The sequence below is a fragment of the Mytilus trossulus genome, chromosome 14, assembly GCF_036588685.1.
Source record: "Mytilus trossulus isolate FHL-02 chromosome 14, PNRI_Mtr1.1.1.hap1, whole genome shotgun sequence".
Lineage (NCBI taxonomy): Eukaryota > Metazoa > Mollusca > Bivalvia > Mytilida > Mytilidae > Mytilus > Mytilus trossulus.
Window position 1 is genome coordinate 70,230,829 of NC_086386.1, and position 27,961 is coordinate 70,258,789.

The following is a 27,961-nucleotide window of genomic DNA, read 5'->3' on the forward strand; positions in this document are numbered from 1 at the left end:
AGTTCCTTTTTGTGTTATTGGTGTTGTTATGTACACTTTTTAGGCGTTTATATAATTTATTTTATTGTGTACATGTATCGTTACTTGTAACGATCCAGCGCCCTCGTGGGAAAAATCGTTGACTATTATTCAGACGTTTAATATTTATATATATATATATAAGTTCCGGACCATATGAGTATTTGGACCATACGCGTATGGTCATGACCATATGCGTATGGTCGGACCATATGAGTATATACTCGTTTGGTTATAAACGGGCCGGACCATATGAGTATTTGGACCATATAGGTATATTTTTCGATAATATGCACAGAAAACTTTATAAAATAACAATGATTGCTACATGCAATTGTGTTATTTACAATTCAAATAACATTACATATATTGATGACAAAGTGGATGCGTAGGGTGACATTTACGTCCACACGGTACCATAGCTTTTCTAAGGGTCCTTGGCCATTCTGATGTGTCTACGGTGAAAAAGCTCTAGATATCCAATATCGTAACATGACTGAAGTACATCATATCACCAGACAACTTTAAATAATAAACTAGTGTCCTTGCCGGTGACGTCTTTCGTATATTTTTTTTAAAACAAAACACGTATGAGTATAGAAAATTATGAATATTGCACTGCTAATGCTAATCATATTAAATTTCAAACGTAAGCAATTTATTAGACTTTTACGTCAGTGTATAGTATAACAGTTGACTTTTTGTGTAACGGTTCATTAAAATATTTTTGGAAGTTATCTTCCCAGGTCGACATTGTGCCATGCATTCACTCGTAATAACATATCGGTAATGAAAAAAAATGTGGTTAATATAGTTTTACTAGTGAAGAAATTTACTGTGTGAAACTGCTTATTGTATTTTGTTATCTTGTTATTACTAATTTTTTATGACAAAATGACCGTTGGTAGTGTCTGTTTAATGACGTGACAACTAGTCGGGTTATATAAAGAGGTAAGCATAAATGTACCTGTTAATTACCCCGACCATACGCGTACGGTCCGACCATACGCGTATGGTCGGACCATATGAGTATATACCCATATGGTCATGACCATACGCGTATGGTCCAAATACTCATATGGTCCGGAACATATATTTATAGTCAGCTATGTCAATTCTATTTAGAAAAAACGCGAAAAGACTTAAATTAAAGGATTTTAAAAATAAACTGTGAGTAAATGCCTTAACAGTTTTCAATTTTTAAGAACACTTTGATGAAAAAAAATGGAGAAGAAAGAGTAAAAGACAAAAGTAGATATGAAAATTGCACAGACACTCAAACGCTTTCTCAAAAGTTCCCTTACTCTATACGACTCTCAAACCTTGATGTAGTATGCGAAGATGTGGCGCGTTATTTTTGTTACTCAGTATACGCATATGTATAAATTTATATTATACTTATGTCGTGACTCAGTCTAAATATATGAAGTTCATTCAACATGGCCAAGTAAGTTTACATTATCTAATGATTAAATTTACCATATCTAGCAAACCTATTCATTCAAAGTTGATATACGCTTTTTTTAATCAAAGTTAATGTTTACACGAAATAATAACTTTTCTTACATATTTGTAAACAAAATGTATTAGATAAAAAAGAAGATGTGGTATGATTGACAAGGAGACAACTATCCACAAGAGACCAAATGACATAGAAACTAACAACTATTACATATAAAAGAAGATGTGGTATGATTGACAAGGAGACAACTATCCACAAGAGACCAAATGACACAGAATCTAACAACTATCATATAAAAAAGAAAATGTGGTATGATTGCCAATGAGACAACTCTCTATCCAAATAACAATTTATAAAAGTAAACCATTATTTGTCAATGTATGGATTCAACACGGAGCCTTGACTTACACCGAAAAACAAGCTATAAAGGGACCCAAAATTACTAGTGTAAAACCATTCATATAAGAAACCAACGGTCTAATCTATATAATAACGAGAAACGAGAAACACGTATAAATTATACATAAACAAACGACAGCTACTGTATGATCGTTTGTGTTGATAGGAAGATGTCACATCAAAGCGTTTCTTATCATCTCTTTTTTTTAGTTCTTAATAACTTGTTGAAACTATGATGTGAAAAGTAAAAATAAATGTCATGTATTTTTATCATTGTTGCTTACAACTACTATATTTGTACTATTGTGAATAGTTGTCTCGTTGCATGGCAAGCACATCTTTATTATTAATTATAACCAAATTTCGTAGATGATACGCTTTTGAGACAAAGATAGCATTTTTACGACAAATTTTGATGATCGAAGCCAAAGACAATTTCTTTTGATTATTTTATTTGTTGGATTTCTGACTCATTATCAACAGTGAACTAGTTTTTATTCATAGCTAATGATCAGAGACATAACAGTAAGCTTTATTGGAATTCAACATGAATAAATTAAGATACAAAAAATCATTTTATTGTAAGCAGAATTGTTGGTGTTTCAATATAATACTTTTAGTGTCAAACAAATTGATAATTTTCAAGCTTATAATTAAACTTAACCTCAACCCCCTCAACCCCCCCCCCCCCCCCCCCAAACAACAAACAAAAAACCAACAAGATTTGTTTAAATCTGTTACTTTTAAGGTGGTATGGGTGTCTTCCTCCATCTTGGATTGTAAAAAACAGAGAACCGAAGGTCCATATTTTCTATCAAAATAGCAAAATTTGATGCAGGAATGCAGATATTTAATGTGAATTTTCATTTAAAAAAAACAATTTATAAGAATATAACTTATAAATATTAATATTTTTGCAAATGTTGATTATTGTTTGTTGTTTTTATTTTTCTTTTAAATTGTCATTTTAAGGGGAGGTAACTCGAAAACAGTGCATTTTCTGAAGGATTCTACATGGAATTTATCTATTTTGTAATTTAGCCGGAAAAAACGTACGGTGACCCTACATTTGTATCTTTTTTTTTGATATTCTCAAAGCATTGTCTGGAAGCTATCTATTCATTTATTATTTAACAATTCTATCATTTTGTTTAGTTTCTAATCACAAAATGGTGTTTTTTCCTGTATAATCCATACAAAATTTGTCATTTTGTCACATCCTGTAGCTCGAAAAAAATGCGCGGTGACCTATCTTTTTTATTATATTTTTCAACATATATCAGTAGATACTACGTTTTTGCAAAGTATGAACAAATTCTATCATTTTTATTTTAGACTCCCATACCACCTTAAACAAATGTTTTGACTATTTAAAAGATACCAATTTCCCTCTAATTATGATTTAAAAGATACCAATTTCCCTCTAACTATGTGGATGAACTTCACTGTCCTGTTAACCGTGTATCTCATGTTCAAACCATAACAAAATGTTCACATACATGTATTTCCTATTACAATCGCTTGACACAGACTTGATTTTAACAATAAACTAAAGTATGATAGAAGTTTAATGTTTATTATTAGGTTGTATGTATCTTTCTTCCATTAAGTATCATGACAGTAGCAATCTTGTTAGGAATACCTTTTTTAACTTGCGTGTTTTGGTGTATTTGCATAAATATCAAATGATGTTGAAATCGATAAAAACTTGTTTGAACTTGTTTGAACTCATATATTTCAGGTGCTAACTTAATTCCACTGTAAATCTCTAATCATAGAGAAATGGACGATGAAAAAAAGAAAAAGATTTTATGTGATGAACTTAACACATTACGGACATACCAGCAGCTAGAACGAACAAAAATGTCAATAGCGATAAATGAATTGATTTCTTACTGCGAACAATGTAAATCAGCCGACATGTTATTAGTTCCCTACGATGAACGTCCAATAGGACCGAAAAGACAACGGACGTGTTATGTGAACATTTTCTTTGGAGGTTGTTTATCTGGACTGTGTGATTGCGCTAAATGATCACGTGACATGTTTAACAAGACTATTGATAGATTGAATTGTAGTACATTATTTTTAAAAATGGTTTATTTCCTAATTTTTCTTCACTTTTCTTGTTATTAAAATTGAAAATGGAAATTGGAATCAGTGTCAAAGAGACAACAACCAGACCAAAGAGCAGATATCAGTCGAAGGGAAGTCTGGCTAAACCTGTATAATTATTACCAAAAACGAGCCAATACACACACATAATTTTAGTATGATATTTTTTTTTATAAAGCAAATAGATTTATTTACGATCCATGTAAACTCATTGCCCTGGTTTTAACAAATAAATGTACGCCTAAATATATGTTGCTAAATTAAAATAAGAAGGTGTGGTATGATTGCCAACGAGACAATACTGTACGAAAAGACCAAAATGACATGACATTAGTTAACATCTATAGGTTATGTATGGCCTTCAACAAAGATGTTAACTCATACCGCTTAGACAACATGTATAAAAGTATTCGAAAGACAAATGTGAAGCAATTCATACGAGAAAACTAACAGCCTTATCATGATACAAAACAATGACAGAAAAAAAATATGACACACAGCAACAAACGACAATCACTGAATTGAGTTGGGAAAGGCGCATTAAGAATGTGGCGGGTTAGTGCCATTCCCCCCACTTACTACGGATAGTGGTATAACAGTACAACTATAAATATCAGCTGAAAGGGGGATCAACACCTCAGACTGATACAAAACAGAAAAACACGTACCGTATGCATGCCAAGTTATGAATATGCATAATCTTACATCCAAGTGATACCGTTGTATACTTATATTTTTACATTGCGTTTCTTAAATGATTTAAAAAGACTTTCTTACTCTAAATTCGTTTTATATGTTTTTATAGATAGTACAGTACCATAGTCTTGGAAAATATGGTTTAACTATTTGTTGTAATCGTTTTATATTAGCTACCAGTAACAGCGAGTACTGTTATACCGATGTGTTGTGACTATTACTTTTGTGTTAGTTGGGTTATTTGTGTGTGTGCATCGTATCGATTTTGTGAGTTAATCCATTCTTAAACCGGTTTTTTACAACGTGTTCGTATTTTGTGCTGTAGCATTTCTGTTCTAGGTTAGGAAGAGGGTTGACCACTCATAAACATTTTTAAACCTACCACATTTTCGGTCTGTCCTAAGTCAGAAGCACGGGGTGGGGGTCTTATCCTATATAAAGGTATATACAGATGTGTCGCTGGAATGGGTCCTTTTTTTGACACATCAAATGCATCAATGGGTTGGGATTTCACCAAAGTAATATGTCAATGGGTCAATAATTTTTATCTTTTGATTAGATTTTTGAATAAATGTTGTTTTATCGTTTAAAATCAAGTCAGGATTTAAAAAAAATAAATATGTGATAACTGAGGAATATATGAATGGGTTATGATTTTTCCTTGAAATATGTTTATGGGTCAGGATTTCACAACACTACAATATATGAAAGGGGGGGGTTGAAATCCCAGCTGCACATCTGTACCCATAAACCCATGTTGAGACCACCCACATACCCACCCCCGGTGGCTAGGAGAATGTACTTGATAAGTGGTTGTCATTGATTTATGTCTGTCATGATTGTATTACTCAATTTATTTCACTTGACTGGGCGGAGTTTCACCAGTTCGCTCATAACAAACCAGTCCATCTATGAATAGGTGTTTTAGGATAAACTCATTAATGAAATGTCCAGTTATTCATTTGTAAATTACTTTGATAACACTGATAGGTGATTAGAAATCACTAATGATTATAACGGTAATCATCCTTGTCACACACATCTTCAAATAGACTGTCCTTATGCAAATTAAAACGTGAGCTCCGCCCGATCAGTTTAAATAACATTGGTAATATTTCGTAAATTATATTGTATACATTCTGCCGTAAGCATATCATGGTAAGTGTTCTCGTTTGAATTGTGTTTTTTTTAATTGTTCATGCAGAACCGTTTATTGCTAACTGTACGGTATAAGTTTTTGTAATGAATGAGGGTTTTAAGGTGGCTTATATTTGCTTTTTTCTTCTTGAAATCTAGTATATAGTTGACTTATTTTATATCTAATGTAATTTAAATATTTATTTAATATCGGTTTAGAATTAGCTTCTCTTATTGGATAACAAGAGGCCACACGATGTTCTTTATTCTTCAGTAATAATTTCCATCGATCTTTAACAGAACACAACAAACCATAAAACTGGTCGGTAACAGATGTTTCAATGTTAATGACCGGTGAGGCGTGGTTTCTCTGTCTGAGAGATGTCCCTTTGATTAAAATTTATTCTGTTTTCAATTTTATATTGAAGTCGTTGAATTCTTTACCATATTTTCTCGGGAATTATGAATTATAGAAACTTTATTTTGTATTCATATACTGAAAAATTGCACTTAAATTAAAGTTATCACTATGACTGGTCTTCACTCTTTCCTATATAAATAACTCGAGTTTGCTTTGAACATTTTGAAACTATGTATGTGAATATTAAAAAAACATGGTTCCTCAATGAATTAAACATAATAGTAATTGAAGAACTGGTCATTATCGTGATTCAAAGACATCCTGCAGGACAGTTGGATGGAGTGCGACAGCGATAATGCCCTCGCCTACGACTCAGTCCTTATCGCTATCTTAGTCAATACTACTGTCCCGTAGGCAGTTCAAGATGACCAGTTTTTAAGTATTAAAGTAATATGTATTCCTCGCATATTACACTTCATAGTGTTCGTTAAGATATTATTACGTAATTCACAGAAATGTGAGCAACTGTTTATACAATTTGGAGCTAAACTTTTCCGTTCAAAATTTATCTGATGAAGAAAAGTTGACTTTCATACTCAATCCACCAACATCATCACAAATAAATAAATTGGGGTCCCAAATCAAAAAGTCGTTAGAAATGAGGACAGGGGACACTGGACTATTTGCTGTGATTGAATAACTGTGTATATAGAGTATAATTTATATGTGAATTTTAGTTATATTGATTATCTTATTTTTTTTATGTCACACACTTAATGTTTAAAGTTGATACGGAACATATTTGAGTTCTAATAAATAAGGAAGGATATGCTTGGTGACATTGTCGTTTGTTGTTCAAGGGAAAAATAACCTTTTAAACTGCGGTTGCCATTTTTGTAAAAAAACAACATTCAAATCAAAGGAGTGTTAAGAAAAAATGCTGATGCTTAAGAACAGATTATGGTAAGCTTTAATTGGAATGATAATTAAAAAATATTGTCTCATGTCTAGAATATAATATATTGGAAATAGTAAAATGAAATACTATGATATTACGTGAGTATTGCTGTATTGCCATAATAATTATATATTTATATAGACTACAGTTAGCCGTATTTGGCACAACATTTTGGAATTTTGGATCCTCAATGCTCTTCAACTTTGTACTTGTTTGGCTTTATAAATATTTTGATATGAGCGTCACTGATGAGTCTTATGTAGACGAGGCGCGCGTCTGGCGTACTAAATTATAGTCCTGGTGCTGTCCCTAATTATTTTGCTGTACATTATTGCTGCTCACAGTTTATCTCTATCTATAATAATATTCAAGATAATAACCAAAAACGGCTAAATTTCCTTAAAATTACCAATTCAGGGGAGGCAACTCAACAACCGGTTGTCCTATTCATCTTGAAATTTCAGGGCAGATATATTTTGACTTGATAAACAATTTTACCCATATCAGATTTGCTCTAATGACTTTGGTTTCAGAGTTATAAGCCAAAATCTACATTTTACCCCTATGTTCTATTTTTAGCCATGGCAGCCATCTTGGTTAGCTGGCCGGGTCATCGGACACATTTTTCTTATTTAAATATCCCAATAATGATTGTGGCCAAGTTTGGTTAAATTTTGGCCAAGTAGTTTCAGTGGGGAAGATTTTTGTAAATGATTACAAAAAATTAAGAAAAACTGGTAAAATTGACTATAAAGGGCAATAACTCCTTAAAGGGTCAACTGACCTTTTTGGTCATGTTGACTTATTTGTAGATATTACTTTGCTGTACATTATTGCTGCTCACAGTTTATCTCTATCTATAATAATATTCAAGATGATAACCAAAAACGACTAAATTTCCTTGAAATTACAAATTCACTGACAGCAACCCATTAACCGGTTGTCCGATTCATCTGAAAATTTTAGGGCAGATAGATCTTGACTTGATAAACAAAATATTACCCCATGTCAGATTTACTCTAAATGCTTTGTTTTCAGAGTTATAAGACAAAATCTACATTTTACCCCTATGTTCTATTTTTAGTCATGGCAGCCATCTTGGTTAGCTGGCCAGGTTATCGGACACATTTTTTTTTAGATATCCCAATAATAATTGTGGCCATGTTTGGATAATTTTGGCCAAGTAGTTTCAGAGGAGAAGATTTTTGTAAAAGATTACAAAAATTTAAGAAAATCTGGTAAAATTGACTATAAAGGGCAATAACTCTTAAAGGGTCAACTGACCTTTTTGGTCATGTTGATTCATTTGTAAAATAAAAAGTAAAAACACGTTTAGTTAAATTTGGGCCAGCAGTTTTACAGAAGATTTTTGTAAAAGTTAATAGACGACGCCGGACGATGACGACGACGACGGACGCCACAAAATTTCGGGCCAAGTGAGCTAAAAAGGGGTTCTATTCCGATACCTAATTTAATTCAAACATGTAGGGTTAAAACACAGTCTTCGATTACAGACAAGTTTCAAAACATTTTTTCAAGCCTTATATATAGCACTATTATTTCAGTCATCGACTTTAAAATATTATCGTTTAATTGTTATTGATGTTGTCTTTGTTATTTTGTAAGAAACTGACGACTGTTCAAAAAGATTATACTGTGGATTCATTTATTTTCGTAGGTACAAATTTTAGTGGATTGCGGAAAAGTTACCTTTTCGTAGATACCTGATTTTGTTGCTTTGCTAAATAGTCTGCATACAACCTGATACAAATGTGTGTCGTTTATTATTTTAATTCGTGGTTTACGTACCAACGAAACCCGCGAAAACTGGAATCCAACGAATAAATATGATTCAAAAGTTATCAGATGTTCTAAATTTTATTTATGTTAAAAACATTTGGGAAGACAGAACAAACTAATACGTTGTTTGGCAAAACTTGCATGGTGTACCTGTGTATCCATATTAGCAAAGTATATATTTTAACAAAAAAGGGATCAAAGATACCAGAGGAACTTTCAAACTCATAGATCGAAAACAAACTAAGCTAAATTATATAAAGACAAACAGACAAAAAATAGTACACAAGACATAACATAGAAAACTTGAGACAAAGCAACACGAACCCCACCAAAAACTGGGGTGAGCTCATGTGCTCAGACATGGTAGGCAGATTCTGCCCCACATTTGGCAAACGACGTGTTGCTCATATTATTGCAAAAGTTATGTAATCAGATGATGAAGATGTCAATCTTTTTTTTAAATATAGCGACAAGTTTCATCAGCATGCAATTTCATACAAGCAATCACAAATTCAAACGAAGAAGTTTTGTCAATTACTTTTCTTTTTATAAACAAAGGAGCTGATTGAGGCTGCGAAGAGTGGTAACCTAGACGCAGTGAAAATATGCCTCCAGGAAGGAGCACTGCTAAATTATGTTGACCAATCCGATGTAAGTTTAATTTTCATCCATTGAATAAACAAAGTAAGTTGAATTTGATATAAAACTCACATTGCACTATCCAAAAAAAATCACACAATGCATTTGATTAACGTTTTCAAGAAAACTTGAGCCATATCAGCTAACGAAACGAATAGAAAACAACAATCATATATCTGACTTGAATGATACAAGCACCAATAAGAAAATAGTGATCGAGTTAAACCTGGTTTGGTAGCTAGCTAAACCTCCCAATTGACATCATTGGGGAACCAACATAAAAAGAATTGATTGGTAAAATGTACAATAATTGGGATAAACTACAACTGTGTAAATATATATCACAGACATACAAATACAACCCAAGACTTTCCTGTACCAGTAGCCATCAAAGGCACCAGGACTATAATTTAGTACGCCAGACGCGCGCCTCGTCTACATAAGACTCATCAGTGACGCTCATATCAAAATATTATAAAGCCAAACAAGTACAATGTTGAAGAGCATTGAGGATCCAAAATTCCAAAATGTTGTGCCAAATACGGCTAAGGTAATCTATGCCTGGGAGAAGAAAATCCTTAGTTTTTCGAAAAAGTCAAAATTTTGTAAACAGGAAATCTATAGAAATGACCACATTATTGACATTCATGTCAACACCTAAACGCTTAAGTGTTGACTACTGGGCTGGTAATACCATCGGAAACGAAACGGCCACCAGAAGCGGCATCGACCCAGAGGTGTAAATATCCATCAAAGGCAACAGGACTATAATTTAGTACGCCATACACGCGCCTCGTCTACATAAGACTCATCCGTGACGCTCATATCAAAATATTTATAAAACCAAACAAGTACAAAGTTGAAGAGCATTGAGGATCCAAAATTCCAAAAAGTTGTGCCAAATACGGCTAATTCTAGTCACTTTTCGCGTACTGACTATTGAACAACGGACGCATTAATCTAATGAGGTGTCAGATCACCAATTAAAAATCTCTGTCTGTTCAGCCTAATTTTGCATTTTTCACAGCTTACTAAATATTTTACCCTAAGTTTAAATTCATAGGTTTATCCTTAATTATACATATATCAGCTTTCTGCATACCAATTTTCAATATACCTTTAAAATCTTATAAGAAAAACTTACATTCGAAAAGAGCTACTCCAAAAATAACCCCTATTTTGCTGAAAATGTTTAATTAGTATACTATGGAGCGCTGAATTTTTAATGCAGACTCATAGACAAGTGAATTTTGAACCAAAATGGTCTTAATTTTCTCTTTCACCAAAAGTTTCATTTTTGCAAATTTGTTGGTTAGTTTAAGTAAACACTGACATCAAATGCAACATTTTGTGTCAGAGTACATACGTTCTAAAGTAGACGGAGTAATTGGTTGTCTGACACCTAATGATAACAAAATAAAATCATATATATTCCAAGCTCTTTGTTAAGCGCACAAGACGTGAAAGGAGGAAATAGCTTGAAGAAATGGTGAAAAATGAAGAAGAAGTCATAATTAAGTTAGTTTCTTTTAACTTCACTGCTTGGTTTCGGTAACAAAAAAATACCACCACAATAAAACCTACATAATAGGAATGGCAAATTTCTGCTTCATTTTTCTTACAGACAGTATTCTACAAAACATACTTATTTTCTACACCGCATGTAATAAAAGTCATGTTTTAGCCTTTTTATAACATATTGATAAACTTTAAGGTGTTTATGTGAATGATCTTTTTTGCAGAACTTGACTGCACTTCATTATGCATCTGCTTATGGACACAGGGACATCGTTTCAATTTTACTTGACAATGGCTTTAACTTAAATGCATTAACACCAGATGTAAGTACTGTGTCTATGTAAAAAGCGTAAAATATCAGAGTGTCTTTCAAAACTGAAAAAAAGTACAATACCATGGCAAAAAACAAAAAATTAGGAAAAAAGACGAAGAAGACCGCAAACAAGAGAAAATAAAAAATTGAGAAAAATAAACATCACACTATTGTTATATACATTATGCAGTTTCATGGATCTTCAGGATATGAGTCTCCTCGAGCGCCTGCATCAGACACATTTATCTTTAGACAAACAGTCCAATAGATGCATGAGTTATTAGTCTAGTAAATATTCAAAGTTATCACTAGTATGTTAACAGTTTCATATATCGTATTATCGTCAACACAGGGCTGGACAATCCTTCATATTGCTGCCTTATATGGACATAAAGAAATTGTTTCTGATCTTCTTGGTAGAGGACTTGACCCAAACAAAGTCACACGCACACATGTAAGTATTAGAAACACAAAATTTTAATCCTGATGGATTTGTTAACTTTTTTTTTAAAGTTCTATAAATGTTATGCTCTAATTTGTGGATAAACATCACACTATGGACGTGACCGTGGTTTCGTGTGGTATTGTAGAATAACAATATACAAAAACAAACTCATTTAGAAGTCAGGAGGCTCCATAAACCCCTTTTCAAGATTGTAAAGGGTATTTTTAAATGAAAGACGCCTCTCTTTATAACTGATTTCAATTTAACTTTCGGAGCAGAAAACTGCTAACCAAGCAAAAAAAGACGTGCTTACAATATTTTTAGCGGGTTCTCACACTGTGATTTTATTTTTTAACATCCTTTTTGTCTTTAGTTATTTTTTATGTTCATGGCCATCACTGCTGTCTGGCATTTATTCATAGATGTTATATGTGTTTGTTCATATAATTACAATTATACTGATTATTGACAGGGCGTGTCTGTACTCCACTGTGCAGTTGAAAATGGACAAGCGGAGATTGTGTCTGAACTACTTGACAACGATTGTGATCTTCACAGAGTGACAGACTATGTAAGTATCATTTGATATCTTTCAGAAATAAATTGTACTTGATAGAATGGATATAAGATAAGCTGAATACATAAATGATTCATTTTTTAATGATAAATCTTTGATAAAATTTATAAATCTCATATTAAATTTTAGAATGTTTAGACTCTTTCGCCATTGAGGTTACAACGAATAAGGCAAAATTGGTATATCGATCAAAACAAAAGAAAGCTCATATTATTGAATGATATTTTTTACAGTGTAAATTACAACTGTCTTTCCAAATGGGGATATTGTCTTTTATTAAACACTCCGTTTTAACTTTCCTAAAATAGGTCAGAAAAAGTTAACAGAACTAAAAATTACTATATTTGTTTATATTGTATTCATTTGTTGTTATCTAAAATATTGTAGAATATCTTTGTTTCTTCTTTTAAAAGTTCTAATTATTGTATAAAAAACGAGATGTGGTATGATTGCCAATGAGACAACTCTCTACAAGAGAGAAGAATGACACAGAAAATTTGTTTTAGAAAAATCGATTTATTTAACAGCGGTATGCTACAATTGCCTTTCTTTGCTAAATTGACCGTATGATCTTATAAACTATTGTAGTTTGCTAATAGCAAACTTTGAATGAATCTTGTTAAACCACTTTTGTAATACAAATCTATACGTAAAGATTTTAAAATGTGATAATATTTATTTATAATTGATACAATCACCGTGTAATAAAATACTTACCTCTAATAAAAATCTCCAAAGAGTTCTGTATATATTTGTGTTTCCAAAGAACATGTACTATTTTTGTAAATAATAACTGAAATAGTACATATTGATAAGATGGTTAGGTATGAATGCCCATGAGACAACTCTCCATCCAAGTCACAATGTACATTTTAAACTACATACGCATTATCATAAAGAAATTAGAACAAACATCATTAAAATTAAATTTCAAACGTTAATCCATAGCAGCTTTCATCCAAGAACTGATGATAAATCTTAGAACAGTTTTGGGCAGTACTCGCCTATAACATATTATGACAAATACCCAGGAGTACAGACCAGTACTTTGGCAGATTATTCTGATTGATTTGAAGAGAGGTTACTGATCCGAAAAATATAATGCGACTGTCATACAAGTGGGAGGTTGCTAACTATAAAACCAGGTTTAATCCTCCATTTTCTACATAAGAAAATGCCTGTATCTATTTAGGTTTATGACATTTTTTATCCATTCGATTGATCTTTTTGTTATTTTACTTTCTAAACATTTCAGATTTCTTTGTTTTCTTTATTTCTTTCGATTTTGTATTATCTATTCTGTGGTATACATCATTTTGACATTTCTACAGACGCCAGATATAATTTTCTAATTATATATTTTATGTATTTCTTTTGTAGGGTAGAACAGTCCTTCATTGGGCAGCTGACAATGGACATATAGAAATAGTTCATGTACTGCTTGACAAAGATTTAGACTTGTTGAATCAAGTAGACAAAGATGTTAGTATATGCATAAGGGTATATTCATATTTTTTTTAAGACAAATTGGATTTCAGAAAGGTACATATTCATTCAGTATGAAGGTAAATGCGGCATTTTTGAAATTTCTTTTACTATTGTGTAATATTGTAAATGTGGGAAATCTCTGATTGAAACACAAAAAAAAAATCTGGAATTATGCTAATATTTTTTTTTCTTTTGCTGCTTATATCGCCCGTTTTTGTGCGACTTTTGGCTTGTAATGGTTCCATGGTAATTTTTTCCTCATTTTCCTTCTCTAAGACTCGTAACGATTTTGTTTAAATATATTTTGTAACTTTTGTCCTTCAATGATTTTTGCGTTGCTGATAGTTATCAAAGGTACCAGGATTATAATTTAGTACGCCAGACGCCCGTTTCGTCTACATAAGAGTCATCAGTGAAGCTAATATCAAAATATTTATAAAGCCAAACAAGTACAAAGTTGAAGAGCATGGAGTATTAAAAATTCCAAATAGTTGTGCCGAATACGGCTAAGGTAATCTATGCCTAGGATAAGAAAATCCTTAGTTTTTTAAACAGGAAATTAATAAAAATGACCACATTATTGATATTCATGTCAACACCGAAGTGTTGACTACTGGGCTGGTGATACCCTCGGGGACGAAAAGGCCACCAGCAGTGGCATCGAACCAGTGGTGTAAATTGTTATCAAAGGTACCAGGATTATAATTTAGTATGCCAGACGCGCGTTTAGTGTACGTTAGACTCACCAGTGACGCTCATATCAAAATATGTATGACACAGTTTTATAGTCTTTATAAATTTAGAGATTTGGTATAATTGCCAATGAGATAACTATCGATCCAACATGATGCGGATGCAAGTCACTAAAGGTAATCGTACAATGAGCTAAACCCATACCATATAACTAGTCATATAAGACACCAACATGATACAATGCTAAAAAAGTTAAACGAAAAAATGGTATGATATGATAAAACAATTACCAAAGAACACATATGACAGATAACAACAAACGACAACCACTGAATGATTGGCTTTTGACAGCAGAATACTGATGACATTCCTCATTGTTTATGAACGATTTGTGGTGTTGTAGTTTGTTCTATAATTGGTATATCGTTAACACCTAATGTAATACATATACAAGGTGCGTACTTTGATACCGTCCACTGACACAAGACAAATACATCACAATCAGTGTTTGATAAAGAATCCAATTATTATATCATTTTATAATTATACAGGGGTGCTTAGCACTCCATTTAGCATCACAAAATGGAATTATGGACATTGTTTGTGAGTTACTACGCAGAGGATCAGAGTCGAATGCAGCTACTTCAGATGTAGGTATAATTTAATAGCTTGCGAGCAAAGGTTTCAGGATCATATTCATTTTTAAAAGAAGCCTACCATTTAAGCAATGGTTTTATTGGTTTGCTATCAACTTCTGCATACAAAAAGCACTTTTAAAGCATGGAAAGAATGACTCAAAGCATGTACATAGAAGTTCGTGTAAAAAGTTAATTGGGAAAAGCATCATGAAATTTTCAGATATTTTCACAACGTTTTTACACTATTTCTTGTATATAAATCATGTCTGTTTAGATAAAAGTTGACTATCCTGAATTTAATATTATATATGAAATGAAATATGTTTAGTTATCATTTATCTAGACTAAATAACACATAAATTTTACCGTAGGATAAAACCATTAAATTTATGAAAATATTTTTTGAATTGATGCTTAGCGGGCTGATATGAAAAGTTTCTCACATGCTTTAACTTTTATCACATGCCTTTCCGTAACTTTTTATCATGGCATTCCGGTGATATTCGGGAAATTTCGGAAAATACTCCCCAATGGTACGTTTTCAGGGGGAAATATTACAAAGTAGGGTACAACACAATTATTTGGATACAAGAAGATATATTGTGTTAAATGAAAAAAACCAAAAATTAAAAAAATTAAAAAAAGATGCATTTTAAAAGTTTCCAACATAATTTAGTAAGTTACTTTAAAAATGTTGACTTTTCCAGACAGTGTTTTTATGTATATTATTGAATTATTTTTTTATCGTCCATATCAAAATGTCATACTGCTGTTTTTCCTCACTGTTGAGGCATATGATAGAAATATTTCATATCGAATGATTTACATTTGGGGTCCGACGTCCGTGAATTTTCACTCTTAGAACTTATATTTGAGAACCACGTAAAAAGATCAATATATCAATCTTGTTATTTTTCTCCTTTGTTGAAGAATATGATGATAATTTTTCATATCGCATGTATTATCAGCCCTGGAGCCATGCGGCTCTCGGGTTGATATTGCACCAAGGGCTGATAATACATGCAATATGAGAAATGCTTAGTAATAATCTGATAATATCAAATTTTATTACGACAATATAGGGCAATACAGCATTACATTTGTCATCAAGCACTGGACACAAGGAAGTGGTAACTGTCCTCCTTGACCATGCTGCAGATCCAAATGCAAAAAACGAAGAAGTGAGGTTTAGTCGTGTAATGTTATATCTTTATCTAACGAAAAAAGTAAAATCACAAAATACTGAACTCCAAGGAAAATTCAAAAAGGAAAGTTCACAAAATGGCAAAATCAAAAGTTCAAACACATCAAACGAATGGATAACAACTGTCATATTCCTGACTTGGTACAGGCATTTTCTTATGTAGAAAATGATGGATTGAACCTGATTTTAAAGCTAGCTAAACCTCTCACTTGTATGACAGTCGCATCAAATTCCATTATATTGACAACGATGTGTGAACAAAACAAACAAAAACAATAGGTAAACATGTCACAAATAGGGGTAAATAGTCTAATTCGGTATGTCACATTCGTGAAAAGGGAACGAGATTGTAGTTACGACATAAGGAACATATTCGATATCATCTGTGAAACGGATATTCCATAACGGTCAATCAACTGGTGATGGCGTCCGTAAAATTTACAAAGTGATGATTTCAACTTCACCATTTGGTTTAAAAATGAAAATTCACCAATTAGGAAGCTGAAATCATCTCTTTTGTCGTAAAACACATCAAACGAATGGATAACAACTGTCATATTCCTGACTTGGTACAAGCATTTTCTTATGTAGAAAATGGTGGATTGAACCTGGTTGTGTAGCTAGCTAAACCTCTCACTTGTATGACAGTCGCATCAAATTCCATTATATTGTCATCGATGCATGAACAAAACAAACAGACGCAATAGGTCAAAATGTCAAAAATAGGGGTACAGAAGTCAACAATGTGTTATCATCGAAGTTTACTTTCGATACACGAAAAGGCAAATTTATATAAACGAAAAGTTAAATGCTGTCTATTTTCATAATCACTGTGATATGTGATAGCAATCAAAATTGATGATTCTTTTTAAATCTTAGATAATTTGGTGATATCGATGTGTGATCTTATTTTGAATGCGGTTTATACATTGGAGCTTAACACCTTGCACTTCTGAATAAAAGGAAATGAGGCAAAACGTAAACGAGACAGGTGCAAAACAATAAAACTCAAACAAAATAAAATAATTTTCTAAATCATGTATATTATTGATAAACGTTCAATACATCGTAGTTTTGACATAACTGATAGAATGGTATGCAATCAATTTCACATGAGAATGAAACACCTGAATTAAATCATATTCTTAGCATTATTGACCAATTAAACATTTACTATACAGAACTACATGTATCCAAAAGAAGATGTGGTATGATTGCCAATGAGAAAACTCTCCAAAAGAAACGAAATGACACATTAATTTACAAATATAGGTCACCGTACGACCTTCAACAATGCGCAAAGCCAATACCACATAGTCAGCTTTAAAAGGCCCCGACATGTATGTAGTTCTTGTAATTTACAACTCACAGAATAAGTAGCGAATATCAGGCTTTTAACTGGTTGTAAACTGTGCACGGTTAAATACTGTAGCAACCTTTAAACAAAAAAAAAAGCAAAGCAGTCACCATGGGGCGCAAATAAAACTCATATTTGTATGGCGTCATCCATCAGACGAGCTTCATGATTTGCACTATTATTATTCAATTGTTGCTTATAATCTCCATTCGTTTGTATTTAGCCGTATTTTAACTTGTAATCTGATTAATTTGTTTGATTACAATAGGCACTTTTATATATAATGCATTATTAAAGTATCGGGTAAAAACACATTTGCTTGATAATGCATTGCAATAAAAATACATATTAAACGACTGCATTAAATAAATGTGAATATTAAATTGTATCATCACTGTATAGGGCAATACAGCATTACATTTATCTGCAAGGAATAGACACAAGGAAGTAGTTTTAGTTCTCCTTGACCATGCTGCAGATCCAAACGCAGTGGATGCAGATGTGAGTAATAAGTTAAGGAGGTTATGTCACGACACTAAATATAGGTTCCTTAATAAAATCATTTCTATAACGGCGTACGATACAGTTATAGGGGAGGTAAAACCGTTGCTAACGTAAAATATTATTTTTGCGACGTCAAACGCTGACAAATCAGCAAAAAAATGCATTTTTCGACTGATTTTTATCAGTCAAACGTATTTGACTTGAAAACGAGTTCATGGACCCCTATATTTTTAAAAATGACATTAAGTTTGATTACGTATGAAGATTATTTTACCAATTTTTATCAAAACATCAATAGTACAATTTTTTAAAATTTGATACATATACAGCAAAAAAGACGTTTTTTTTTACATTCATGTACATTTGATAAAGATGATTTATTGGTAAAAAATAAAATGCATGAATTTATAGGCCATTTATATGTAACAGGAATTACAAATAATTTAACAAAAAACAGCTTGTGGTAGGGATAAATCCTACTTTGTAAAGAATCACTCTGATTCAAACTAAAAATTCTTTGAAACTTCAAGTTTTTGGTCGGGTTCGTGTTGCTTAGTATTTAGTATTCTATGTTGTGTCTTCTGTACTATTATTTGTCTGTTTGTCTTTTTATTTTTAGCCATGGCCTGTCAGTTTGTTTTCTATCTATGAGTTTGACTCTCCCTCTGGTAACTTTCGTCCCTCTTCTGTGTTTTTATCTATTAAAACAAAAAAAAGTTATTTCTGTCGAAAGAATAAATACGTCCACAAATCCTAATTTTGAGTAAATATCTGAAATTTTGAACTCATTTTACTGGAAAAGTATTACCTGAAGGTATATTTTTGATTGCATATTTGATTTAATCAGGTAAAAGATAGCCTATTTGGAAATGTTCATCAAAATTTCAATACGGAAATAAAATTGTATCGTATCCCCTTAACACGACAAATTCACTTTTATTGGGATCTATTTTAGAAACCGTGTTGCGTACTAGTATTCCATTAACATTACCTCGAATTTCAAACTCCTGAAAATCAGAAGTAAAAATTCAAACTTCGTCACTTCTTTGCTGACATGAATTATAATTGACATGGTCACACATGTATTTATAAATTAACTGTTTCCAAACATTTAAAACTTTGAATTTTTGAAATACTAAGGTTCTTCTACCTCAGGAATAGATTATCTTAGCTGTATTGGGCAATACTGATTAGTCTTTTGTAGACGAAACGCGCGTCTGGCGTAAATACCAAATGCTATACTTGTATCTATAATGAGTATATTTCCGTGCAGATTAAAAAAGTAAATTGTTAAAGGGAAACTTCGCAAAAAAATCAAAATTTGATAATATGTCCATTCTGTATATTAAGTTTTATTCCGCTAGATAAGAGATCACCATCGATTATAAAATTTGAGTATCAATTCTCTGCGTTTCGACATTTTGTCATCTTCTCCGATTAAAAATCACGATATGTCTATAAACCACAAAGGACCAAAACTACAGTAACCGATGTAGTCGTAATTGCGTGTCGATATCTTGTCAATCGTACGTTTTTTTTTATCTAACTAACTAACTTGATACGGAAAATGTTCTTATTTTTTTTTTAAATAACCATAGTCTGTTATTTTAAAACTGTTAATATTGGAATAAGTAAAAAAGTCAAAGTTCAAATCATAAATAAGTGTTCCGTGAAAATTGTTTTCGAAAATCTAATTCGTTCATAATTCTTTAAAGTAATAAACTCTTTTCAAATAAATTCGGATCTTCCCTCATCTGATCACCAGCATGGCTACAGGTATTACTCCCAAAGGTATTGTGAGGGGTGTGATGTGACACGTCCAGGTATTCAAGCGATTTTCTGTCAGGCTTGCAAGTTCATGCATCGTTTCACTTCTGTAGGTATTGATCAGTGTACACGGCCGATAACTTATAACTTTCCATTTTGAACTATCAGGTGTATAATATACATCTCTGTCTTGCGTGTCCGAAAGTGATATAATATACTAGTCATTACTTAACTCATACGCTTGTTTATAAATAACATTTCTGGTGTAAAGAATATTATTTATAAAAATATAAATGATACATGTACACAAAAAAAAAAGATTTGAAGAAATAAAAATCTAGTTACATATTTTTTCCAAGGGTTAATTTGGGAAAATGTAATCTATACTCGTTGTCAATAGTAAAGTTCAGATTGGAACATACCAGAAATATTGATTTAAAAAAATGTACGCACTTGTCGACGATTCGTTTATACACCTGGATAGAAAGTTATGGAACTATAGCGCAATTCAAAATATATACATGTATACATTGAACATAAGAGAGAAACATACATTTTGTGTAAATTGGGGTAAAAGTTTTGTAAATAGACTAGTCCACGTATGCAAACAGTATGTTATCAACGAATTCGATAGACTATTGTATACCAAAAGAAGAAGAAGAAGAAGAAGAAGATAAACCAATTTGATTTAAATACAGGTCGGTATATAACTTGCTTTGGTTCATCGAAGTTATGAACATAGTAAAATGACAGATTTATATATCAATTAGATTGTTCTCGAATAAAGGAAGAAATTCGTCATCATCACAATTGTTCCGACATTCATGTAATATATATGCAACTGGACGTACACTAATAATCCCCAAGGGATGTGAATATTTTCTAGGAAAACTATTGAGTATTAAAGTTTCAAATCAATTTCGGGATTTTTTTCTTTCTTGATATTCAATGACAGCAATTTAAAGAATAAACTGCTTGTCCGCTTTCAAATGGCTTTAGGGGTATTCTTGCCAGTTAAACAGACTTATAATTACATTCAAAAATTGGGTAAGATTACTTTAAATTCGTTGTCTTTTGTTTTTAAACATCGTTGGTCAAATAGCTTAAGTATTATACGTTGTGAGACGAAGACTATTTTAATAAGGACGTTCCCGATTATGAATAAATTTGGTTGACGTTTTATCAATTCGTAATTTTTCGATTCCATTCCATGAAGATCCTTAAAGTTCCTGTCAATTTTTCAAAACATCTTTTTTTTCAAATAAGTGAAGTATTCATGCGTTGTGAGATTTAAAATATTTTGATGAGATCATTTATTCCTAAATAGGAAAATAAAGATCGCTTTGGATGGACTAAATTATATAATTGCAATTGTTAATGATCTGTTTGAAATATTAAAGGTTGCCGATTCTAATTTAAAAAAAGTACAATTTTTAGTTCATACACTCGTGTTTAGAAGGCTATTTTTTATTTATAAATTTATTCAATTAAAATAATTCAGTATTTTATCGTTACAAAAGTAATCAGAAGTCATACTTTATTTAAAAGTGAGCTTATGTAAAATATATAAAAATATGCAACAGCTATCCAGTTATTGTGCGACCTTATTACTCCCGTAAAATAATTTTAATTCTTTTTCTTATATTTTTGTGTCTAAAACTATAACTGACTCCCGTATATCTTTCATACGAAATGTTTACACCTGAAATGGTGAACCGTGACGCCTAGATGTCACTGAATGAAGATCAAAAGATAGAATAACATAATGCTAATCTTTTAATTCCCTTGAGTTTAACTACGCATTCAACGTCCACAGTACAAGCAAGTGAAAATGTTTGCTGGAATGAAGCAAAAAGTTCAGAATACAAACATGTTTTTTTAATTCACTATCGATCATGTCAGTTTCATATGTTTGTTTGAAGTATTTTTTCGAAAAAAATCATAAAAATGTTCTATTGTATTATTTACTTTAATTCCTAAAATTCGTATAAAAAAATCCACACATAAATCCTACAATCTAATTTTAAAAGTTGCATGGCTATCACTTACTTTTCGTTGGTTAATAGAATCATATGCAAAACAGTGTGGTCCTGGTCATTGATTGACGACCTAAATTATCCCATTGACTGAGACAGATTAGGTGAACGTTTGTCGGTAACAATCACTGCTCACTATGTACTTGTTAAAGACACTTAATCTGTGGGGTCACCAAAGGTTCTCAACACCTAAATAAAGCAATTCGAAAAACGAATCCGGAATAATACGATGTGTTGATTTATATCAATAATATAAATCAAAACATAAAGGTTATTCCTGAATAATTTTTCGAATTATTTTATTATTAAAGGCGTTAAGAACCTTTGGTGAGCACACAGTTTAAATTCTATAATAAGTAAGAAGTGAGCAATGGTCGTTACAGACAAACGTTCACCTAATCTGTCCCAGTCAATGGGATAATTTAGGTCGTCAATCAATGGCCAGGACCACACTGTTTTGAGTATGATTCTAGCTACACCAAAAGTCGTCGATGCGCTTTAAATAGCGTTATTAGATGGTTAACGAACAAGACTTACATGAGATTAATTTCTCTCCCGGCATGCAAAAAGACTTAAACTACGTCACATAAGTCAGGAAGTTTGAAGAAATAAAATTAATAATTCCCAATATCATTCTTTATTACTTTTCATATCAAAATAAAACTTGGTGAATATGTTTTTATGGTATTATGAACATAATAAGATGAAAAGTGAAAAATCGCGAATTGTCCCTTTAAAAAGTAAAATCACATAAGTACAGAACTCGGAGGAAAATTCAAAATCAAATGACAAAATCAAAAGCTCAAACATGCCTAACGAGTAGACAACAACTGTCATATTCCTGACTTGGTACAGGCGTTTTTTATATGTATAAAAAAGTATATTAAACTTGGTTCTATAGCAGGCTAAATCTGACACTTGAAATACATTGTCTACCAATGCGGTAAGTAAAATATAGTAACACGATTATGCAATAAAAATATATGTGTAAAATATTAGATGAATAAAATAACAGATATTTGAACGTTACTGCATAGGGCAATACACCACTAATTTTATCAGCTGGTATAGGACACAAGGAAATCGTTTCTATTCTACTTGACAAAGATGCAGATCCAAACGCAAAAAATGTAGACGTGAGTTATACGTACATGTATATGTGTTTGTGACGTTGTTCTAATATCTTTTCCTTAAGAAAACTATGTATATAAACAGAGAGCAATGCAATATATATGTCTTATAGTTGTCTATTTATTATCTGACAATTAATTGTGATTTTCCAACAGATATCGCTCTGCCAGAATTATATTTTATACTCACAAGAGATAACTCATTCTACCACCATAGTAACGATATAAAACGCTTTTAATAGTTCCGAACAAATTAGTCCCTTGGAGTATTCTACATAAATTTTATACTTATCTTTAAACGGACAATATACTTTGTACTACAAATGCTATGTGTAAACGGAGGTATATGATTGTAGGTATATGATTGTGTAATATTGTGGTTTGTCATTACGTCGTCTAATGTTTTAATTACCGAACGTTAATTATTCCCGATTGTGACTGTTTTGCTGAGTGTGAATTCGCATTGCTATAAGACGTGTCACGGTACTTTTCTATCCCAAATTCATGTATTTAGTTTTAATGTTATATTTGTTATTCTCATCGGATTTTGTTAATTGTCTTAACGTCTTTTTTGTTATATTCGCGTGTTATGGTAAATATGATTAATCGCCCGTTTATTTATTAGATTTTAGTTTGGTTCAACGAAATTTATACGATATATTTGGTTTACAGTTTGATTCAGAAGAAACACCGACATAGCTAGATAATACAATTAATTATCTAGTTACTACGGTAACCACACTTCGATATTAATAAGTATTGCAATTTCCCTTGTTATTAATAAATGTAATATCAGTATTACAAATCTAATCTTGAATCAATTCTTATTCTATCTTATTTTTGGGAAATATTTTTAGAAATTCAAATGTGACGTCACTTTGGGTGTTTTTTAGAATTTCAAATGTGACGTCACTTTGTGCGTTGAGGCTTTGGCTAACTCTGCTGTGTATTTTTATGTGCTGGATTATGTCGGTTTTTTTTTCTGTAGTGAGTCACCACTTAGGTTTTATCATGTATTTCTATTATATAGTCATTTTATAAAATTGACTGTCTGCAAAAGTATATATTATTCTTAATAATAAGGATGTTCTTATCCAAGGCAGAAAACCCTAGCCGTATTGCACATGATGTTTTGGAACATTTAGTCCTCAGTGCTCTTCAACTTGTTTTGGCTTTCGAACTTTTTTCATCTGCGCGTCACTGGTTAGTCTTGTGTTGACGAAACGTACGTCTGGCGTATTAAATTTTAAACCTGGTATCTTTTGTTAGCTATTATTCGGGTGTTTCTCTGTCCCATATGTTATCCCATTTATTTGTATTGTAGTCCTGTCATGAAATGTTGTTATTTTAATGTTATATTCAACATTGCCATAAAAGCGGGAGGTTTGGCATGCCACAAAACGAGGTTCAATCCACTATTTTGTTCTTAAAATGTCCAGTACCAAGTCAAGAAAATAGTCATTGTTAAATAATAGTTCGTTTCTGTATTTGTTACATTTTAATGTTGTGTTTCTGTTGTGTTTCTGTTGTGTCATTGTTCTCCTCTTATATTTGATGCGTTTCCCTCCGTTTTAGTTTGTAACCCGGATTTTTTTTCTAAATCAATTTATGAGTTTCGAACAGCGATATACACCTGTTAACTTTATTGATATTCTATAGGGATACACAGCACTCCATTATGCAGCTACTCATCTTAAAAGGGATATAGTGTCAATACTTGTTGTGAGAGGAGCTAAATTAAATTCATCCACAACCGATGTAAGTATCTTATGAAAGTTATGATTTATACATTTTATTCAATTTAATCCCTTTCATCATTTAATATTATATACTATATTATTTAAGAATACAAAAATATGAAAAGAGAAATTCTATACAATTGACAAATATATTTCACCGTACGTTCTGCCTTCAGTAATGAACAATTGAATGCCATATAGATTTTTTTTTTAAAATAACAAAAGATTGGACATTTCATAATAGGAAACCAAATCCATCAGTTGTAAGCGTATTCGATTAAAAAAATAGGGAGGAGATAAAAAAAAAAAAAAAAACAATATCTTAACTACAGACTTCTACTGACTATGACTAGTTTGAACTTGTTTATTTCTGCTCAATCACAAAATGAGAAGAAAAAAAATGAAAATTTATTTTAAGAGTCTTGACTCATCACAACGACCCAAGAACAAAAACCACCCACAAGAAGACAAAAGATCACACAAAAACCAAGTCAAGAGTATGTGCAGCCACTGAAAGCTAGCTAAAAAAAATGTCGTCAATGATCAAGACTTCTATCACAGTTATACAAATGACAAACATTGACGTCAAACCATCAATGAACTATTGCTTGCGAATTTAATTTATTCTCGTTTCTTTTTAGCTGCATTCAAACGTCTTATATTCAAATACTAGCAATTGTTAACTAGAAGAGTATAGCTCCAACAAATGTGTAAAATTTACAAAGTTCAATAAAACGTTTTTGAATAGTTATAAACTTTTGTTTCGCATAAAACTTTGCGTCCGAAGTCAGTTGTCACAATTCTCTGTCAAACCTGTTCTTGAATATTTGGGAATAAAAGGGTAATATTCATACTGAACCCCACAGTTATTTATTTCCTACTTCATTAATTGTATAAAACAATTTAATCACCATTTGGTTGCAAGTGATTTCAGAAGATGATTGGGGGATTTTATAGGTTAGAACCTTTATCAGCTCAATGGATGTATCAAAATATGCTAAAAGGTGTGAATGAAATTGACAACTTCTTTGAATGTGATAGTCACTTGAAGGGGATTTTCGATAAACAAAAAAATAAAAAAATATGTTGTTTAATCATTAGAGAAACAGATTCTTTCAAATTTACACGTAGATTATCGGATTTATCCTATATTTATCCAAGGCTCTGCCTTTAAAATTTATAAATGTACTATGTCGATTGGATAAATCATATACATAATACAATCATGACAATAGTATAAATGTAAGAATCTATAATGTGACTGATAGTATTACAATAAATTAAATGAATTGAAATTGAATAAAAATCATAAACTTCAAAAACAAATGTCGAACAATAAAGAGTCTAATACGGTGTGTACACGAATCAATTTCACAATTTTCCATCTGTTTTACGAAATTATCTCACTTATTCCTATTTTCGAAGGGAGAAACTGCATTAGATTTGGTATCCTATCGTTGTCTTCCTAAGACCAACCGACGAAGGGAAATGAAAAGCTTTCTTAAGGTAAGAACTTGCAAAATATATTGTTATAAAATATTATTGTGAGCTAAAGAAAATGCTGCGTTTGATAAAACACAAACGAGCAACATCAACTCTTAAAGGCGTGAAAGTCCAACATATACAAAGTTCATTTGTTGTCCATTCATTTGATGTGTTTCATCATTTGATTTTGCCATTTGATCAGGGACTTTCCGTTTTAGATTTTCCTCGCAGTTCAGTATTTGTTTGATTCTTTTTCATTTGCCTGTCTCAACATGCTCAATTACTTGAGCTTGTTCGTGGATGTACTTTTTTTTTACATCTATATAAATACTTTCTGTTACTCTTTTAAAAGACACAGTATGATGACAACGTTATGCATCCTTGTCTTGGTACTGCATTTTCGCCAGAAAAAAAGGTGTGCAATGTAGTGTTATAGTCTACAAAACCATAGTTTATAAACAAAGTTTAAATGACAACGAGGCTAGTGATAAGACATTATTCTAACTCGGTCATGAATGCGAATATAGTGCATGATTTCAGTTTTAGTATTTTGCTGAAATACGAGAAAGGTACTACTGTGCTCCATACATTTTTCTAAAAAGCAGAAAGAAATTGACAGCTTTTTGGGAAAATCAGTTTTTATATCACGTGAATATATACTAGTTAACAAGAGAAACGAAACACGACTTTTTTTCAAATTAAAGATGAAGTTTTCCGTTTTTAGGACCAACATTGAAGGTAGTAATTTTTAATGACCATGGAAATATAAATCCGTTTAAAAATATTTTTTTTGCTTCCAAGACGTCATTTGAAAGATTTGAATTTTTTGACAAAATTTACATTAAACGACAATTTTAAAAACAGAAATTCCAAATAATGATACCAACCTCTCATTTAAACGTAAAGACAATGCTTGCAATCAAATCTTTTTTTAAATCACAGTTTCTTCGTTTACTTGTAAAGCAAAGTTCTGCCCTACAAGAATTAGTTAAAATGTATACATTATCAATAGATTCTCCATAAACAGTATGTGTGAAGTGAAATTAAAAAAAAACCAGTAACAATCTTAACACGAATCCGAAAGGTTACAAATTTACAGTGTGTTGTTTTCATATCTAAAGCGTTGATTTGCGTCGAAAACAATTTTTATGTGTTTTGCATTTTTTTGAATATTAAAAAATACACTTTTTTTACGAAAAATTAAGAAAACGATATTTCAACCCAATAGTTACAACATAAACATAACTTGATTAGCATTTTGAATATTTTTAAACAATTTGAAAATTCATCAAGCACTTAAAACATTTTGTGTCGATTATTTTCACACTTTCCGCAAAAATAATTTGCACCCTTTGATCGTTTACACGGATTTAGATACTTTCCGACAGGTTTTAATATTCATTTTCGTATGTGCATGGATTGGAAATGAAAGCTTTTTAAAATAGTGTATCTCTTTTTGTTTTATATCTCAAATTCTTTTTG

General features: G+C 31.6%; 2 protein-coding genes and 1 long non-coding RNA gene across 3 annotated transcripts in view; all 3 read left to right on the plus strand.

Moving 5' to 3' along the window:
* The first annotated feature begins 1,356 nt into the window (after positions 1 to 1,356).
* On the plus strand, positions 1,357 to 4,030 carry LOC134696453 (uncharacterized). Its single transcript, XR_010102949.1, has 2 exons — positions 1,357 to 1,465; positions 3,621 to 4,030. It is a non-coding gene; the product is annotated as an uncharacterized LOC134696453 (long non-coding RNA).
* A 3,007-nt stretch (positions 4,031 to 7,037) lies between these two features.
* Positions 7,038 to 14,050, plus strand: LOC134696181 (26S proteasome non-ATPase regulatory subunit 10-like). Its single transcript, XM_063557839.1, has 6 exons — positions 7,038 to 7,151; positions 9,505 to 9,597; positions 11,328 to 11,426; positions 11,769 to 11,870; positions 12,334 to 12,432; positions 13,819 to 14,050. Exons 1-6 carry the CDS (start codon positions 7,149 to 7,151, stop codon positions 13,957 to 13,959), a joined length of 537 nt encoding a protein of 178 aa, XP_063413909.1. The 5' UTR covers positions 7,038 to 7,148; the 3' UTR covers positions 13,960 to 14,050.
* A 1,126-nt stretch (positions 14,051 to 15,176) lies between these two features.
* The window catches only part of LOC134696182 (uncharacterized), a 29,047-nt gene continuing 16,262 nt past the window's right edge, over positions 15,177 to 27,961 (plus strand). Inside the window, exons 1-6 of the mRNA XM_063557840.1 lie at positions 15,177 to 15,269; positions 16,340 to 16,438; positions 18,221 to 18,319; positions 23,163 to 23,261; positions 24,915 to 25,013; positions 26,420 to 26,500. Of these exons, the coding sequence (XP_063413910.1) occupies positions 15,210 to 15,269; positions 16,340 to 16,438; positions 18,221 to 18,319; positions 23,163 to 23,261; positions 24,915 to 25,013; positions 26,420 to 26,500 (537 nt within the window). The 5' untranslated portion in view covers positions 15,177 to 15,209. The remainder of the gene's footprint in view (positions 15,270 to 16,339; positions 16,439 to 18,220; positions 18,320 to 23,162; positions 23,262 to 24,914; positions 25,014 to 26,419; positions 26,501 to 27,961) is intronic.

Coding starts and splice junctions, on each gene's coding strand:
- LOC134696181 (XM_063557839.1), top strand. Junction 9,598..11,327: donor ATTATGTTGACCAATCCGAT/GTAAGTTTAATT, acceptor TCTTTTTTGCAG/AACTTGACTGCACTTCATTA. Junction 12,433..13,818: donor TTCACAGAGTGACAGACTAT/GTAAGTATCATT, acceptor TTTCTTTTGTAG/GGTAGAACAGTCCTTCATTG.